General features: G+C 37.6%; 1 protein-coding gene across 10 annotated transcripts in view; it reads left to right on the top strand.

Annotated features, from left to right (window-relative positions):
- The window catches only part of Phf20l1 (PHD finger protein 20 like 1), a 69589-nt gene that overhangs the window by 39562 nt on the left and 13300 nt on the right, over nucleotides 1–16727 (top strand). For all 10 annotated transcript variants that reach the window (XM_059247837.1, XM_059247836.1, XM_059247835.1 and 7 more), the window contains 3 exons: nucleotides 7665–7721; nucleotides 8880–8987; nucleotides 14632–14796. In XM_059247837.1, coding sequence (XP_059103820.1) covers nucleotides 7665–7721; nucleotides 8880–8987; nucleotides 14632–14796 — 330 coding nt within the window. The remainder of the gene's footprint in view (nucleotides 1–7664; nucleotides 7722–8879; nucleotides 8988–14631; nucleotides 14797–16727) is intronic.

Raw genomic sequence — 16727 nt, 5'->3', positions numbered from 1 at the left:
ATAAATTATTAATTTGGAACTGGCTGATGAGAGATTAGAGTCAAGTTAGATCAGGAGACAAATATAAAGTAGTCAAATGTGTTGGCAATAATTGTGTTTAACAACGTCTTCCCCAAAGAATGTGGCATCAGCTTCTTAGATGAAGCCAAAATATAGCTTGCTCTGTTCTGTCCATGCTACACACTGAAATAATAATATCAGTAGCTAAATTTAATCTGCTGCTGCCTTTAATTTGTTCTTTCTTTCAAAGTACTAATATTAGAACTCTCAAGGACATAATTACTTACAATTCCCTTTACCTGTAAAGATTTAAATTGGTTTATACATGATAGTGTTTCCTTATTTAAAAAAATCTTAAAAAATGCCCACATCTGAAAATTTGTGGCTTTTGAGAGATTGCCTTGGATTGCTCAGATCTGATGTGTTGTTTTAAATAGTCATCTAAACCTAATCTTAGAGGAATGCAGTGTACTTTTTCACAAGATTCCTGACTAATTATCATTGACTTTTTGAGGAAGTTTTCCTGGTAAAGATCTCGTGCACTTTTTTTTAACAGTTTGTAACTCCTCACTGTACTCAATATATGAGAATGATCTTGATGTCATAATAGCATGTACCTACTGGAAAAATGATTTTTTGATGTGTATGTGAAGATATTTGTATGTTCCTTAAAATCCATATTTGCATTGATTGTAATAAGACTGAAATACAGATCAATATAAGTACATGTCATAAATAGTGTATTATAAGACTGGAGTGATGGCTTGAGAGTTAAGAGCACTGGCTATTCTTCCTGAGAACGTTGGGTTTGATCCCCAGCAAACACATGACAGCCCACAACCATCTGTAACCTCACTCCCACAGGATCCAGTGCCCTCTTCTGGCCTCTCAAGGCTATTGTATACATGTGGTGCATCAACATGCAGGCAAAACACACACATACACACACATACACACACACACACGCACACGCACACGCACATGCACAAACGCACACATACACATCTTTTAAAAAAATGTCATGTCAACCATATTGTCTATTCTAAATATCAAAGCAGTGTTTGTACACCAAAATCCTTTGTCCAGATGATTTTACTTCTAACTAGGAGATTAACTTGGTCCTCTTTGTTTGTTTGTTTTCCCTTTAAATTTCTGGCAGATGTATAGCTATATAGTTGACTACCTTGGAAAGGTCATTCTTGTTTTTGTTCATAATATTGAATTATACAAGGGCAACAGGAAGACACAACCATTGTCTTCTCGTTTAAAATGTTAGCAAAAACTATTTGGAGAATTTGGTGGGATGTAGGTAAGCTGGCAAAGGATTCATCCTTTACATAAGTATAGAAAGAATCAGGTTTCTTCAGTATACAACAAAGAGCAGTGAACATGGCAGTAATAGAACCACTGTGTGCAGCAAAGGCCAGGAGGGGTGGGAAAGTGGGAGGAGTTGTCCATTTTAGAAGGGTCTTCATCGGGTTAGCATAAGTCACGTTGTGTGTAGTTTTTTACTAGGTAATTCCTGCTGTGTAAATGTGAGTGATCCTGAGTAGTCAGTGTGCAGTCCTGGGCAGTTACGAGCCACTTACATGTCATTTACATTGTGCAACTTTGGTGGTGTGCATTAGCACAGCTCTGTGATAGCGGGCTGTGGCTAGTTTGGGTTGGCTGTTCTGTTTGGGTGGAAGGAGCTCTAGTTTTTCTGTTTGGGGCATACATCCAGGGCTAGGTTTGCACTGGAGACCAAGTCCTTCTTTGTCTCTCATTCATGGCCTCCCATCCACAGAAGTTGAAAATAACAAGACAATTTTCAAAGAAAGTGAAAAGTTTACATTTTCATGTACTGCATTTATAGATCTGTTTGAGTAACTGTAATAATCTTATTGGTATGTATGTAAGTAAGCTTAACATTTTAAGAGCACAGTGCTCAGCAGTTTTTGTTTATTTGTTTTTGTTTTTAAAGAGAAAGGTCTATTTTGGCTTGTAGTTCTAGGGAATACAAAATGAGAAGTCAAAATGGCACAAACATGAAACAGCTCATCATATCGCATTCACAGTCAGGAAACACATTGATGAACACTAATGCTCTGCTTGCTTTCTCCTTTAAGTCAATCCAAGACCCAGTCCATGAAATGGTGTTACCCACATTTAGGCTGGTCTTCCTACCTCAGAAAGTGCACACTAGATAATTGCTTAAAACAAGCAAATGCATGGTTTTAAGTTAGCTACCAAAAGTTAGTATGTACGTGATCATGAACAGCGTGCACACAGTATTTGAATGGGATAAGGTAAGATTTCACTCATTTTTATGGCTCTTGAATTTTCTTTTTGAGGAAAGTAATGCAATTTATACTGTTATTTTTATTTTAAATTGTGTTCATTTGTTTTACTTTCATTGAACTTCTATGTGGTCTGCACACTTAGTATTTTTCTATTGTGATGGTAGTTTTGATTTGTTTCTTTGAAACATGGTCTCACTATGTCTATAGCACAGGTAGTCTGGAACATGATATGTACTCCAAACTGGTTTGAAAGTCCCAGTTTTCTTGCCTTAGCTTCCAGAGTGCCTGGATTGTAAGCATGTGCAATCATAGCTGCTTTCTTACCATTTTTCTTACTTAACTGTTCTACACTATTTTGAAGTTAGTTTGGACTTCTGTTTGCTCCCTGTGTTGATGTACATCTAGAGTCAAAGGGCCAGGTTTTTCTTTTTGTTTCTTCTTCTTATGTGAATATAAATGAGTATATGTGTACATGCATTTGGTGGGTAGTTATCCTAATTATAAAAATAAGTTCTGTTTCTATTTTAAAATTCTCTAGAAAGCATTATTTACAAGAACTGTATTATCAGCTTTTTAAACTTGAAACTCCTGGGGAGCTTAGACTGGTGAGAATAGCAGTTAACTGGGAAGTAGTTTAGCAATCTTAGGACTCTTACCAGGTTAAACTTTGCTTTTAATTGTCTTTCCAGTAGAGATTATGAGCTTGCACTAATTGATCTACATTCTTCCACTGGGATGGATGCCAACATGACTGATTCTCAGGTTCGGAATACTGTTGCTACCCACTTTAGCAATAAGTAAAAATTTAAAAAAAGAAAAGAAATGGTACCTTTCTAAAAGTTAAAAGAAACAAAACAAAGCAACAACAGCAAAAAAAAAAAAAAAAAAAAAAAAAAAAAAAAAAAAAAAAAAAACCCTGACCCTTTGTTTTTGTGTTATCAGTATCAGAGTGCTTTTTCTAATAGCCGATGAATCGGAGAAAGAGACATGACTTCAGAAATCTCACTTCTCTTATTCCCTGGGAGGCAAAGTAGATCAAGTTTCTTCAGAAGGATCCTATTCAAAAGAAACCTTTCCTGACATGGGCCTGAGGGTATCTGTGTCCTGTATAAACCCTGCCTTTAAGGTAAAGGGCACAGTGCTGAGGTATAGAAGCTGTGCTCAGGACACTCTGCATCTAGAGGGAAATGAAGCTAGTAACTGAAGTACACATATCAATAAGAACTACTTATTGCAAGATGTAGAATCCTTAAGAGTTATAAAGTGGGGCAATGAGAGATGGCTCAATGGGTAGAGGTGTTTCCTGAGCCTGAGATCCCGAGTTTTAGTCCCCTGATCCATGAGGTGGAAGGAGAAAACTGACTCCATCCAGTAAGTTGTCCTTTGACCTCCACAAGTGCACCATGGCATACATATATAACCCCCCCACACACAAAATAAATAAATAGTTTAAAAATTTAAAGTTTAAAAAAGAGGCACAAGATATGTGTGTACATGGGAAGAAAATGGAAACTATGCTCCTAGAAGCCCTCAGAGAAGGAGGTGTGCTATTACTAAGGTGGCAGGAACCATCTGCATGCCCTGCATGTTCTCATTTTCTTTCAGCAAAATTCAAATAAATTACTTCCTTAACACTCAAGTTTTTTTATTTTTATAATAGGAATTTTATAGTAAGTAATGTCTGTGGCAACTTCCAGCTCTAAAGTTTTGATTATTTATTGTATCATTCATCATTCATTTCATGAAGTATAAGTCATTTGAAAGAAACATCATGATATGATAGTTTTAGCTTTCACTTACAATTTTCAAATAGTTTTAGAAATGGTAACTATTCTTAAGTAGCCTCCAATAAAACAAAATTGGAATTAGTATATTGTATGAATATAATTCTAAACATTTTTAGTTCTGTGTTGAGAGGCACATTGTAATATACATTTTTTATATTTTTGAGCAAATTAGTATGAAAATATCAAGGAATATTTGTTTTATTGCAGAGTATTTTAGTTAATATGGATGCAAATATTGGATTGATAAGCATATGAGCACTATATCTTTATACTATCAGAATGTACATTAGCAGGCCATTCAACTTTTGGCAAATTTAGTTTAGCTTAAATGAAATTCAATGTGATTTCTTGAATTCATTTTTAAATGAAATGTAGAAATAATAAACATGTAAATACGTTGATTGTCACAGTTAAGTAAGGAGAGACCTCTGATGAATCTTTGGTAATGAGTCCAGGGATTACATTGTCTGGTTAATATAGCATGTGTTATCACCAAGAAAGCCATAGATGGGTCTGAGGCTACTCTAAGTGAGAATGGCAGTAGGTCTACATGCTCTAATGTATCTGGAAGTTTCTCTGGTCCTGCCTGGCCCCAAAGTAGGGACCATCTCTTCCACCTGCATCCTGCAGCCACTTGGTCTTAAGTAAACATACAGAGGCTATGTATGTTTACATACATAGTTACAAACATATAAGCTGTATGGCCTATGGTTTGGGCTTCTTGCTAACTGGCTCTTATAACTTGACTCAACCCATTTCTATTAATCTATATGTTGCCACATGGCCATGGCATTACTGGTCTGTGTGCATCATTTTGTTCCTTGGGCAGCAGGCTGACATCTCTCCCAACTCTGCCCTTCTTCATCTCATCTTCAGTTGGAATGTACCGCCTAACCTCATCCTGCCCTGTCATAGGCCAATGCAGCTTAATTTATCAATCAATCAGAGCAACACATATTCACAGCATACAGAAAAGATATTCCACAGCACTCTGACTGTGGCCACCTTTTAGATGGCGTTCATTTCTATCCCAATATTTGATGTTGACTCTACATTTACTGTTTAACAGCCATTTAAAGTTATTTCTGAATTTATTTTCCAGAACTGTTCAAAACAAAGCTATAACTATGTTTTCTGTTATCTGCTTCACACCCCCCTACACACACACACACACACACACACACACACACACACACACACACACAGTGTTCATGGCTTTCCATAGTCCCTGGGATTGTGTCTTGTTGCACTCTGGAGGCTGGAAAACTTACTCAGCACTCCTCACACTGCAGTTGTTGGTAGGGGAGTGATCAGGGTTCTCCTTTTCTTACTGGAGTCAGGAATGCCCTTGGCTTTTGTTCTTGGATTACAGTGGCTCTACGAATTTATTTGGAGAAAATGTCCTCTTGAGAAAATTTGAAGTTCATTGTCCTTTATACTAATATCCTAATATTTAGTTTTGTAAATTGTAGCACATGGTGTAATAATAGCAATCATAACTGATAAAAACCAATTGTATTCTTTTATTGAATTCTAGAAAAGTCTGTCTTGTTTTTCTATTTGTATGTACTTCTAAAAATTTTGCCAGTGTTTCAGATCTGTGTGTTCATTTTAATGTCCTTTCTCGTATTAAATGGTGCAACTCTGTGTCAAGTTACCAGTTTTGTTTTTGAAAGTTGACTGTCTGAAGTCTTAGGCAGGAAGGCAGCACACTCTGGAGCTTGCTTTCCTAGAGCCAGTCGGAATGGCTGTGTGTTCTTCTGTGCCATCCCCTGGACTGCAGGCCTGCTGCCATTGTTAGAATCTATGCTCCACCTAGCTGAACTCCCCGAACATAAACAAGTTGATGTTTCTTTTGACAGTTCTCTCTCACCTAAGCAATCCTAAATCCTGGACATCTTTCACCTGGAGATCAGCACTCCAGATTAGGAACGTAGGAGACAGAATCACTGTTAACTTCTCTTCTGTATGCTATGCTACCAGTAAGGCCTAAGCAGCACTTTTCTCTTTGTTGATTTGTAAATGCTTTCTTAGTTTTAAGAAAACCACATTACATTTGCAATTCCCATAGTCCGGTAGTCAGAAGAAGGAAGTAACAAAAGTATTCAATTGTCTTCATAAAATAAACACATAATATTACTGTGTTTATTTTTGCTGTGAGGTCTCTTTCATTCTTTTTGTCACAATCAATGTGATTATCAATATTCTTACTAATCAGAAACTTTCTAGAGCCTTGTTGCCACTTAAATTGAGTGATATTTTAAGTTTTATGTTTAAACTATATAAAATATTTTAATAAAATATAAAATATTTGACATGATTGGTATAAATTGATCTTTAAAAATCAAAAAGAAATCTAGGAAGTGAAATGTAATAAAGATGTATTTTATATATTCCAGTATTTTTCTTAGATTAACCCAAGCCATGAATAAGGCATTGAGAAATGTTAAGCTAAAAAAAAATAATAAAAATAAAAAATTTTAAAAAAAGAAAGAAAAAAAAGAGGGTTGGGGATTTAGCTCAGTGGTAGAGCACTTTACAAAAGGGAGAGGGAGGGAGGGAGGGAGAGAGGGGGAGAGAGAGAGAGAGAGAGAGAGAGAGAGAGAGAGAGAGAAATGTTAAGCTGAATTGTAAATTCATTAAGAGAAGGAATCTGTTGTTTTAGTTACAGTTAGTGAGGTACAGTATTTTCAGTTCTAGTTTGGACTACTAGGTAATAACATGTCATTAACATGGTATATTTTTATGTGTATGTGTACCTTTGCATTTCACATTTGTGTAGTCCAAAAATGATTAGCAAAATAGTTCTGTTTGGTTTCTTTTGTTAAGTAGCAATAAGGATTCATGTGATGATATACAAGTGGTGAAATTCACATGTATTCACTTGATTTTATGGAACAAGAGATCAAATATCAGCTTATATGTTATTGAAATAACAATTATAAATTCGTGAAAGCCAGTATACTTTACTATGAATTTGAATATTTCATGTGGATGTTCTAAATAGTATCTGTGTGTCCAGGTTGTCATGGAAACAGCAGTGATATATGGACCAGCCATTAAAAAGACTGTCAATACCTTCTGGGTAGCCTAAGTTTGTGGTGCTGTATCAGCCTTCAGTAATGGCCAAGGGCCTTTTCAAAACTTCTCTTTATAGTTAGAGCCCTATTTATGCTATGTCTGAAATAGTGTAGTCACAAATTACCCACCCCAAAAGAAAAAGTAAAACAACATGCTTACCAGACACTGACCTAAGCATTTTACATACTCTGTTTCATACAATCTTATAAGAACATTGGTAGGTACTCTTACTCATATTGGTATAAGAAAACAAGTATAGAGGCATTAAACCACACACTCAAGTCATACAAGTAATGAATTGTAGAGGCCAGGAATTCAACCCAGGTGGTATGAAGGAACACAAATATTCCTTTAATAAGTTTTGGTTACCAGTTCTGGTAATAAAATTGTGCAGACTTTCTGGAAGTAGGGGAGGATTCCTATTCAGAGTTTTTGCAAGCAATAGTGGTTTGAAAAACTGTGACATGTCTTTGTCTTTCTGACTAAACTTACATCTTGTCCCCCTAACCCACAGGAATATCGAAAACAGAAAAAAAAGTGAAATTGGAAGAAAAAAGCTCTACTGCATTTGGTATGGACAGAAAGTAATCTTTAAGCAAAAGACTAGAAAGCTTGACAGAGGACAGCATCTGTCTCTGCCCCTCCCTGCTAGGGCTCCTTATGGTGCTGAGACCATCTGCTTCTGTGCTTAACCTAGTCAGTGTCAGAGGCACCTGCTTTCCAGGGCATAGTCATCCTTCTGTGTGTTCTGGGGGGGGGGGGGGGGTCTCTGAGTACTTGCTTCTGAATGTCTCTGCTTAAAACTATGGGTAGCTGTTTAAAAATAAAGCTCCATCTAATACTGAGACTTAGAGTAATGAGTGATATGTTAAAATTGTCATTGTTTTCATATATTCTTCTTCAGTATGCCTTATTAAAAGGTTACTGACTTTGCCACTGTCTTTTCTACCTTATTTTGAGTAATGACCAAAAGTCAGGAAATGATGAGTGACGATATGAAGTATTATTTAGGTTAGCTAACTGGAGTCACTGAAATTGGCTTAAAATAGTTGAAAAATTGTGGGCTAGCCCATTCTGAACTGGAAAAGTAGCTTCTAGAATATCTGTTCAGTTTTAATTTGAGATGCTTAATGTACTGTAAAAACATGTATTTATCTTCTTTAAAATAGATATTATTAAAGAAATAATGCTTTTTGGATATTTAGAATAATCAATAGAATGATATAATTTTTTTCTTGTTCTTTTCATTCATGTATACACAGGGGAGATATTTAAATACAGAAGGAGATATGTATAGATTAATTTGATTAATTTTGTTTTTCTGAAGAAAAGCCATCTTTTTAAGCTCTCTAAAACTTTAATAAATTATATATAGAACTGCTAGTTCTCCATAGTGAGGTCTTTTTTTAAATTATGGAATTTAACTTCTTGGCACATAGTAGGAATTTTAGTCTATTACGCATTTAAAGATTTTAACTACTGTCTGTGTTAACTTTAAGGTGTCAGGAGTTGGGATTTTTCAACACTGCTAATGAAGATCCCCTCTTATAGTCCAATAAGCTAAGCAAGAGTTCCAGACTCATGACACGAACAGTTTAATTGAATCCGTCCACTCTGGGCAGGTGATGGAATCACTGATGAAAACATAAATGCTGCTTTGAGGGTAACCACAAAGGAGCAACTAAGGGTCACTCATGATTATTGAAGGATTGGCTTTCATTTATTTTAGGTAAAAGGAAAGAAAAGGATAAGGAGAAAAAAGAGAAGAGAGACAAAGATCACTACAAACCCAAGCAGAAGAAAAAGAAGAAGAAAAAAAAGAAATCTAAACAGCATGGTGAGTGTGCCGAGATCTATTTTACAGCATTTTGAGATTATTCAACTCTCTATTTTTCCCACCAAAGTAGAGGTATGACTAGATTACCCCCGTGTTCTTAAGAACTGAGACATTTCTCGTGACTTTCCTTTGTCTTATCATTCCAAAATCACACAACTCTCCTATTAAACTCTTCCCAACTAACTGGAGACTTATTTCCAAGAATATGGTGGAGTAAGTACTAGAACCCCAAACCCTTTAACATGATAAAGAAGACTTATTTCCCACACTGTGTATGTGTGTATGTGTCTATGTGTACATGGTCTCTTTTTCTTCTCTTTCTGTGGTCTGTGTGTGTGTGTGTGTGTGTGTGTGTGTGTGTGTGTGTGTGTGTACAGTCACATACCTGTGTGCACTTGCCCATCCATGCATGTGTGGAGGCCAGAGGTCAACATGATATCTTCTCTATAGTTCTCTCTTATTTTTTGCGACAGAGTCCTTCACTGAACCTGAAACCAGAGCTTATCATTTCACCTGAACTAGCTGTCCAGGTGTCCTCTGGGATCTGCCTGTCTCTGCTCCCCCAGCCCTGGAGTTGCAGACATACTCCACGACACCTGGATTTTATATGGCTGCTAGAGCTTGGAACTCAGGTCTTCATGTTTGATCAGCAAGCTCTATACCCACTGTGAATTCTACACAAAGTGCAGGAGTAATTCTAAACCCACAGTTGTAATTTCCTTTGAATTCATTTTGCAGAATAAGAGAAAAAGGTATTTTAGAAGAACCAACAGAATTTGGCACTGGCAGAATAAAGGAAAGCCTAGAAGATGCACTTAAGAGCGTAAGGAAAATGAGGACAGAAGGCAGATGTGAGATGCAGAGGACACTGTAAATGTGTGATCAGTCTAAACATTGATCTTACAGAACAGTTTGTAGGGATAAGAAACAAAGTAATAGAAACTAAAATATATAATACTAGCTTTCATAATGGGAGGTAAATACTTACAGTTCCTTGCTTTGACTCCCTTGTATGATTGCTTATAGGTTCTAAGAAGTTCAATTTGCATGGTTAGACTTCTAAGCCAGGAATGGTGGCTCACACCTGTAGTCCCAAAACTCAGAAGGCTTGAGGCAGGAGGATTTACACAAGTTTGAGGTCAGTCTGGACTACATAGTAAGTTTTAGAACAATGTGGGCTGTGATGTAAGACCTTGCCTCTTAAAAAAAAAAAATGAAATAAAAATATTTCAAATATAAACACCAAAGAATGGTAGGATAAGGTATAATCTCCTAAATAGGAAGGGAAAGAATATAGTAAATAAACCATCTACATCCAAAGACAATTTTACTGAGAATTTGAAAACAAACTATAAATAATGATATAAACTAATGATATATTTATTCCTAACTCCTTATTGATGACAGGACTGAGTCAGTATACTTTGTGCCTTGCAAATATGAGGACCTAAGTTTGTTCCCAGAGCAGGATTTGTTTTGATAATCATTAAACCTTCAATAAAACTAATTTAACACGTAAATTTAGGCAGAAGGTGTCATAGTAGGTAATAAAAGACAGATTTTTCAGATTCCAGCTCTCTCTGAAAATCCAAGTTTTCTACAGAATATGGCATTTTCACATTCTCTAACTCTAAAACTGCCAGAATAAATTTGAAGATTCAGATTCCTAGTGGGGTTGACAAGCTTAAAACCACTTCCCAGGGAATCTTGTGCATCCTAGGCACCCCTTTGTCCCCCTTGTTCCTTACCCACCCCCATGCTGTCCTGGTCCCTTCAGGTATAACACTGTAGGATACAAACCTGAGATGACCCCAGCTTAGGGAAAAAATGGAGCCATGTAAATGGATAACTAATGAGGGCACCTGAGTTAAGTGTCAGCTTGCTAATACAACTGCTGGATCAGTGAACGGGCCTCGGTGCTCAGGGCGGCGACAACAACTGGTTATGTGTGCGTCAGATTCTGTGTCAGTGCACTGGTGGGCTCCACCGTTCAGTACCAGACAGAAAAACTGGGGGAGTGGAGAAAGAAGACAACGAGGGAGGGCCAAGTGGGGGATGGAGGATTTGTGAGCTGGAGGAAGTGGCACCTGGAGGGAGGGAGGATGGTTAAGATTAGCAGAGGACAGTCTGCCCTTGGATTGGGGATCAATTCAGTAACTTTTATTAAGAGCCATTTTTAAAATTGCATCTTAAATTAATACATGGTTCTATCTCCTGAAATAAATGCATGGCCATATCTCTCATATTTCTTTACACTTATTTGTATGTATGAGTGTTAAAACCTGTGTGGAGGTCAGAGAACAATGTGCAGGATTTGGTTCCCTCTTTCCACCTTGTAGGTTTCATGAATGAAACTCAGGTCATCAGGTTTGACAGCAAGCATATTTATTTACTCACGGAGCCATCTCTCTGGCCCATATATTTCTATATTTTAATAAAAAAATGTTTTTCTCCTTTTGCTTACTTTTTAAAGTCAGGCCTGTAAGTGGCCTTAGTTCACAGAGCAATGGCAAATGCTGATGATGTCTTGCTCTTTATAAATGGGAGTTGTTAAGTTTGGTCATCATCAACATCTTCAACATTAATTATAAAGGGAAGTTATTCTGAGTTGTTTGCATTCATCGTAGAAGTGATGCTTTCACAGATAATTAATTAGAATGGTCTTTAAACAGGAAGTAAGAGATTTCAAATGGCTGAAAATTTAAAGACACTTAGTGCTGAACAGTTCACATTATTGCTGTATAAGACTTATTCTAAACTGTTTGAGTCTAACATTAGCACAGTGGGAGATTTTAGTTCTTTTATTTACCATTCAATGGTGTTTTGCATGTCCTGCTTTATTTTTTTGTGTACCAAACAGCATCTGAGGATTTCATTTACATGAATTTATTTTATCATGTTACTCCTTTGAAGTGCAGCCTGATAGTTGCATTTTATAGCTAATGTAGCAATGATTTGTTTGATTCATATAGCTACCAGGTAGTGAAAATCAGATTCAAGCCTGCACAGTCTGCTTCAGTCTTAGTTTTTAACTTTAACCATGAAGCTAGGTTATTTATTTTGCTTCCTTTACTCTAAAGATTGCTTCAGCCTGTATTCTTGCCTTAAACAAGTTTCCGCTTGTCTCTATTGGTATACTGAAATGTCCTGTTTTTACCTGTTTGTATAGATGGCGTTAGGAAAGTAGTCATTTATTTAAGTAGCTCTTTATAATCATCTCATGCAATAGTGGGTTAGCATAGGCTTTTATTACCAGAACTGCTTTTCAAGATATAAAACTGGCATTGTGTCTACCATATGCATGGTAAGTTGCTATTTGAGGATTTATGAATGACATTTTACTAGTTTTTAGCTTTGTTCCTTCGTGGTGGTCTCTTCCATGTGTTTGTTACTGTGAGACTAAAGGCCTTGGAGATCAAAAGAAAGTAGAGCTAGAGATGCCAAAACCCCAAAACTACAGTGGAAAGATTTTCCTTCGGTGAGCTTACACATAAGAATTGATGTATCTAGTGTAAGTGACAGGACACACATAAATGTCTTCCTGGAAGGCGTGATAGTTCTGTAAGAGTGTTAGGAAATCTGCCCCAAAACTAGAGGGATCAAAGAAAAACAGTAATGGTATTCTCACTTAACCCTTGCAGCATAGCAGACTTTCTTCCTAATAGCCAGAGGGGATTGAAGTGGGAGTGTGTGTGGATTGTAGAATGCAAAGCCATTGTATTTATTTGCTAATATAGTATAGACCAAGTAAGTGTCAGCTGTGTTTGCTTTTTAGCATCAAGTTGTGATTTCTTTCCCTCTTATAGTATTGGTCTCCATTTCCTTTTGCTCAGAGAGCAGTCATTATGGTTATAGGTTTCATTTCTGGGCATAACATTTACAGCTAAGTAACTTTTGACGGATCATTTGTATTTCCTATGTCTCAGTCTCTTCTCCTCTGATATGGTTACTGTACTTTCTACTTCACCTGAGTAGCTTCAGGATTAACTGAGGTTATCGCTGTGCAGTTGTAGACACGGTATTTAGTGTAATAATCACTGTTTCCATGATTGCCCAGATGATAATGTGGGGTTATGCAGATGGCTCAGTTGCTGTGAAGCCATGTTATGTAAAGACCGCTCCATCTTTTGGCAGCAGTAGGATGGCTTGGCAGTGTTCCCACTTTCTATATACCAGGATGGTAGACAGAAACCTGGGTTCTACCAGACATTCCAGTTTCCACACACTTTAAACTCTAGTCCTTTTACAGGTTATTGATTAAGAGTGAGGTTCCTGGAATCAGTCTACCAGGACTTCTGAGTGTGAATGTTGCCTTTACCAGTGACAGTGGACTGTTGTGAACAGTGTACTTAATGTGTTCTGCCTTAATCCTTTGGTTCATAAAATAGCGTTAGCAGCCAAACCCCATTCACTGGAGTTTCAAGAGTGTTAAGAATTAGCACACCAAACAACTTAAACTCTCGTCTTGACAGAGAGTCCTTAATTGGTGTCAGGTTAGTTGTACTCTAGTTTGTATGGTGATCATTGTGTAAGCTCTCCTAGACAGTGGTTTACAAACCATCTTCAATTTTTGGAGTCAGAAGTCGAAAATAGTTCTCTAATCTCAAGCCATGATTCCTTTTTGGAGGCTCTAGCAAATAATCTATAAATAGTCAATGCTCCTTGCTTTTCTGGCTTCCAGAGGTTGCTGTATCTTGGCTTTAGTCTTCTCATCTCCTCTTCAGAGGAGCATCAGCCAGTCAAGTCTTAACTGGATTGATTCTTTTGCCCTTTTTATTTTGAAATGGGCCTGTAGGATTTCACTGGGCCCCAGAGATAGCCTGTTCCCTGCTTTGCAGACAGCCCATTAGTTTGTTTCTATCTCCACCTTGAATTCTCCTTTGCCATGATACTTAAGTGTTTACAGGTTCCAGGGACAGGGCATGAGCATACGTGAGCATACATGGAGGACTGAACTTAGTTGCTACCAGTACTGTCACGACTGGGCTCCTATGAACTTCCCTTTCCACCTGTTTATTCTCAGACCTGCCCTAGTCATGCTCAGTTGAGGAAAGACACAGGAGGTAAAAACCTGCTCTCTGTCCACATGTATGCACTTCCCTGAACATGTCCATCTTTTCCTCTGTCCCTGCTAAAATGAAGGGAATGTCTCTTCTTGCTTGTGTCTGTATGACTTACCCAGGCTGAGAACAGCAGATCTTTGACATACCAGTTCATTTCCTTCAGAGGTTTGTCTTATGTGTGCTTGTGTAAGATTGATTAAATTATCACTACAGTTACACCAGACAACTGGGAGAATCTCTTACCTAATTAAAAGAAATAGGTTAATTCCTTCTTACCTTTCTTGCTGCAGATAGAGCTGTGAATATAATGGAGGGAAATGTAGAAATGACCATTTATCATTTCTCCATTGTAAGAGTTTACTGATGCCAGGTAGATTCTGGCAGTCTCAACTGTCTACACTATATGGAGTTACTGATTTTGCTCTTTCTTGCCAACATATTTATCAGCTGCATAATGATCTAGCTGGTCAAAGATGGCAGAGAAAGTGGTTGTGTGGTTGTTTTGTGTGCCATCATGACTTGTGGTGACTCTTGGTTGCTTGCAATTTTATTAATGTGTCTTTCTGTTTCTTATGTTGCAGACTATTCAGACTATGAGGACAGTTCCCTAGACTTTTTGGAAAGGTGCTCTTCTCCACTAACTCGATCTTCTGGGAGTTCTCTAGCTGCACGAAGCACATTCACGGAGAAAACTACAGCCTATCAGTACCCGAGGGCAATTCTGTCCGTTGATCTTAGTGGTGAAAGTATGTGTGACTGTGTAGTGGCTAATAAGACCTGAGATTCCTTAATATGAAACTGAGAATAAGTATACTTCTTGGGTTACTGTTCAAGGAAGCCTCACAATTGACAGTAATTACATAAGCCAATAGGAAGATCCCAACATTAGACTTAAATACATGTTTTTCACTACCAACTAATAACATTTTATTATTACCCACATATTATAGGTCAATAGGCAAACACTTGTTTAAGTCATTATGTGGGTCCAATTGTGGTATAGTTAAAACTCAGTGAAAATCTATCTTAAAGATAGTCCCTTTTCTACCAAGTCTGTGCCACAGTCTTCAAATTATTATTTAAATTCCTGTCACGTACACATCTGTAACCAAAGATCTGGACCTGTAATCACAGTGATTTAAGCAAAATCAAGAATTGGGCACCCTTACATCAATGCAGACAAGAGGTCTACTGAAAGGAACCCTGGGTGCAGCCTGTCAGGTTCTCTGCAAGTCTAGTCCTGCCAGTAGTGGTTGATGAGCATTGTTTCTTCTTTCTAATACTGTACACCAGAGGAGGAAAAGCTTCCCTGCCTTAAACTCTGCTATCAATAGCTTGAGAAGAGAATTTCACCATGGTGGGGACCAGAGTCAGGAAATGCAGGAAATGGCCTGTTAGCTGCCTACTCCTTTCCAGGCCTAACTCATCTTCCCTTACTGTTAAAAATAGGTAACTTGTGACTTTCAAGATCTTAATTTCCAAAAGTTTGAGGTAGGAGAGAGGATTAAGAAAAAGTCCCTCTCTTCCCGCTATGCTCTTTACCAGCAGGCACAGTTTCTTCTTTCCATTTGGTCCAGTGGTTTTTTAACTGGACCAGATGTGCACATCGTAATCCTTGCCTTTAAAATATTACAGTCTTGAGTCCAACCACAGAGCACAGAAGTATTTGATATTTATGGGAGGATCCTGTCAAGATAGAACAGTAGCTTGGTGACTCTGGGAAGCTTATAATGTCACCCATCCCATGAGCCATCAGGATCTGCAGGTGGGCTTTTTTTTTAAGGGTTCTGTAGGCAAGGGATGGAACTGGAGTGATAAAACTTGAGAGAGTAGAGACTCACAGGCCTACACCCTATTGTTGTTTGTCTGACCTACCCTGCTTGGAGAGAGAGGCAGAGGTTCTCAAACATCAGCGTACGTATGACATAGCCACCCAGAGAACTTGTTAAACACATTCTTAGAGCCATGCCCTCAGTTTCTGTGGACAGATTTCCAGGTGATGCCAGCATTGCTGATCTGGAAGCTGTCCTTTAAGAACCCTGTCCTAGGACATAGCAATAATAGCTGAGGGGTAGCAGTTCTTATAAAGGGAGCAGGTCTTATAAAGCTGCTCAGAATCATTATCCTATGATTTCTTCTGTGATAGTGTAAGAAGAACATTGATTTGTAGACCTTATGTAACTTGCAACACAGTGATCCAATTGCTCCTCCCCCAAGTTAAGCCAAGCATATGCTTAATACTGTGAGTCAGTTATTTAAACAAGATTCTCTGGTGGATTTATTATTTGTGCCAGTACCATGAAACATGATATTTGGACCATGTATGTTTATATTAATTGCATGCTACTTTCTTTTAGTAGCATAGTTTAAAATCCATTCTTATATTATGATTGCCATCCATTTAGTGTCTTACTTTGTAGCCCAGGATGACCTCAAACTCTTGATCATCCTGCCTTAGCCCCCAAATGCTGAAATAAAAGGTGTGAGCCACCATGCCCTGCTAAGCAGTTGATACTTAACTGCCTTTATCACTACCTGGCTGCACAATTCAACCACATTATATGTTGTATATAAATGCTTGATATAATGTTTGCCATATGTAGTGCATTGATAGTTGATTAAAAGATTATTAACTATATAGTACAAAAAATAAAATTCTTTGGTTCTTTCACAACCA

This window comes from Peromyscus eremicus, chromosome 20 (genome assembly GCF_949786415.1).
Source record: "Peromyscus eremicus chromosome 20, PerEre_H2_v1, whole genome shotgun sequence".
NCBI classification, from domain to species: Eukaryota; Metazoa; Chordata; class Mammalia; order Rodentia; family Cricetidae; genus Peromyscus; species Peromyscus eremicus.
The sequence above is the reverse complement of the archived record's forward strand: the minus strand, read 5'-3'. Positions and strand labels throughout refer to the sequence as shown.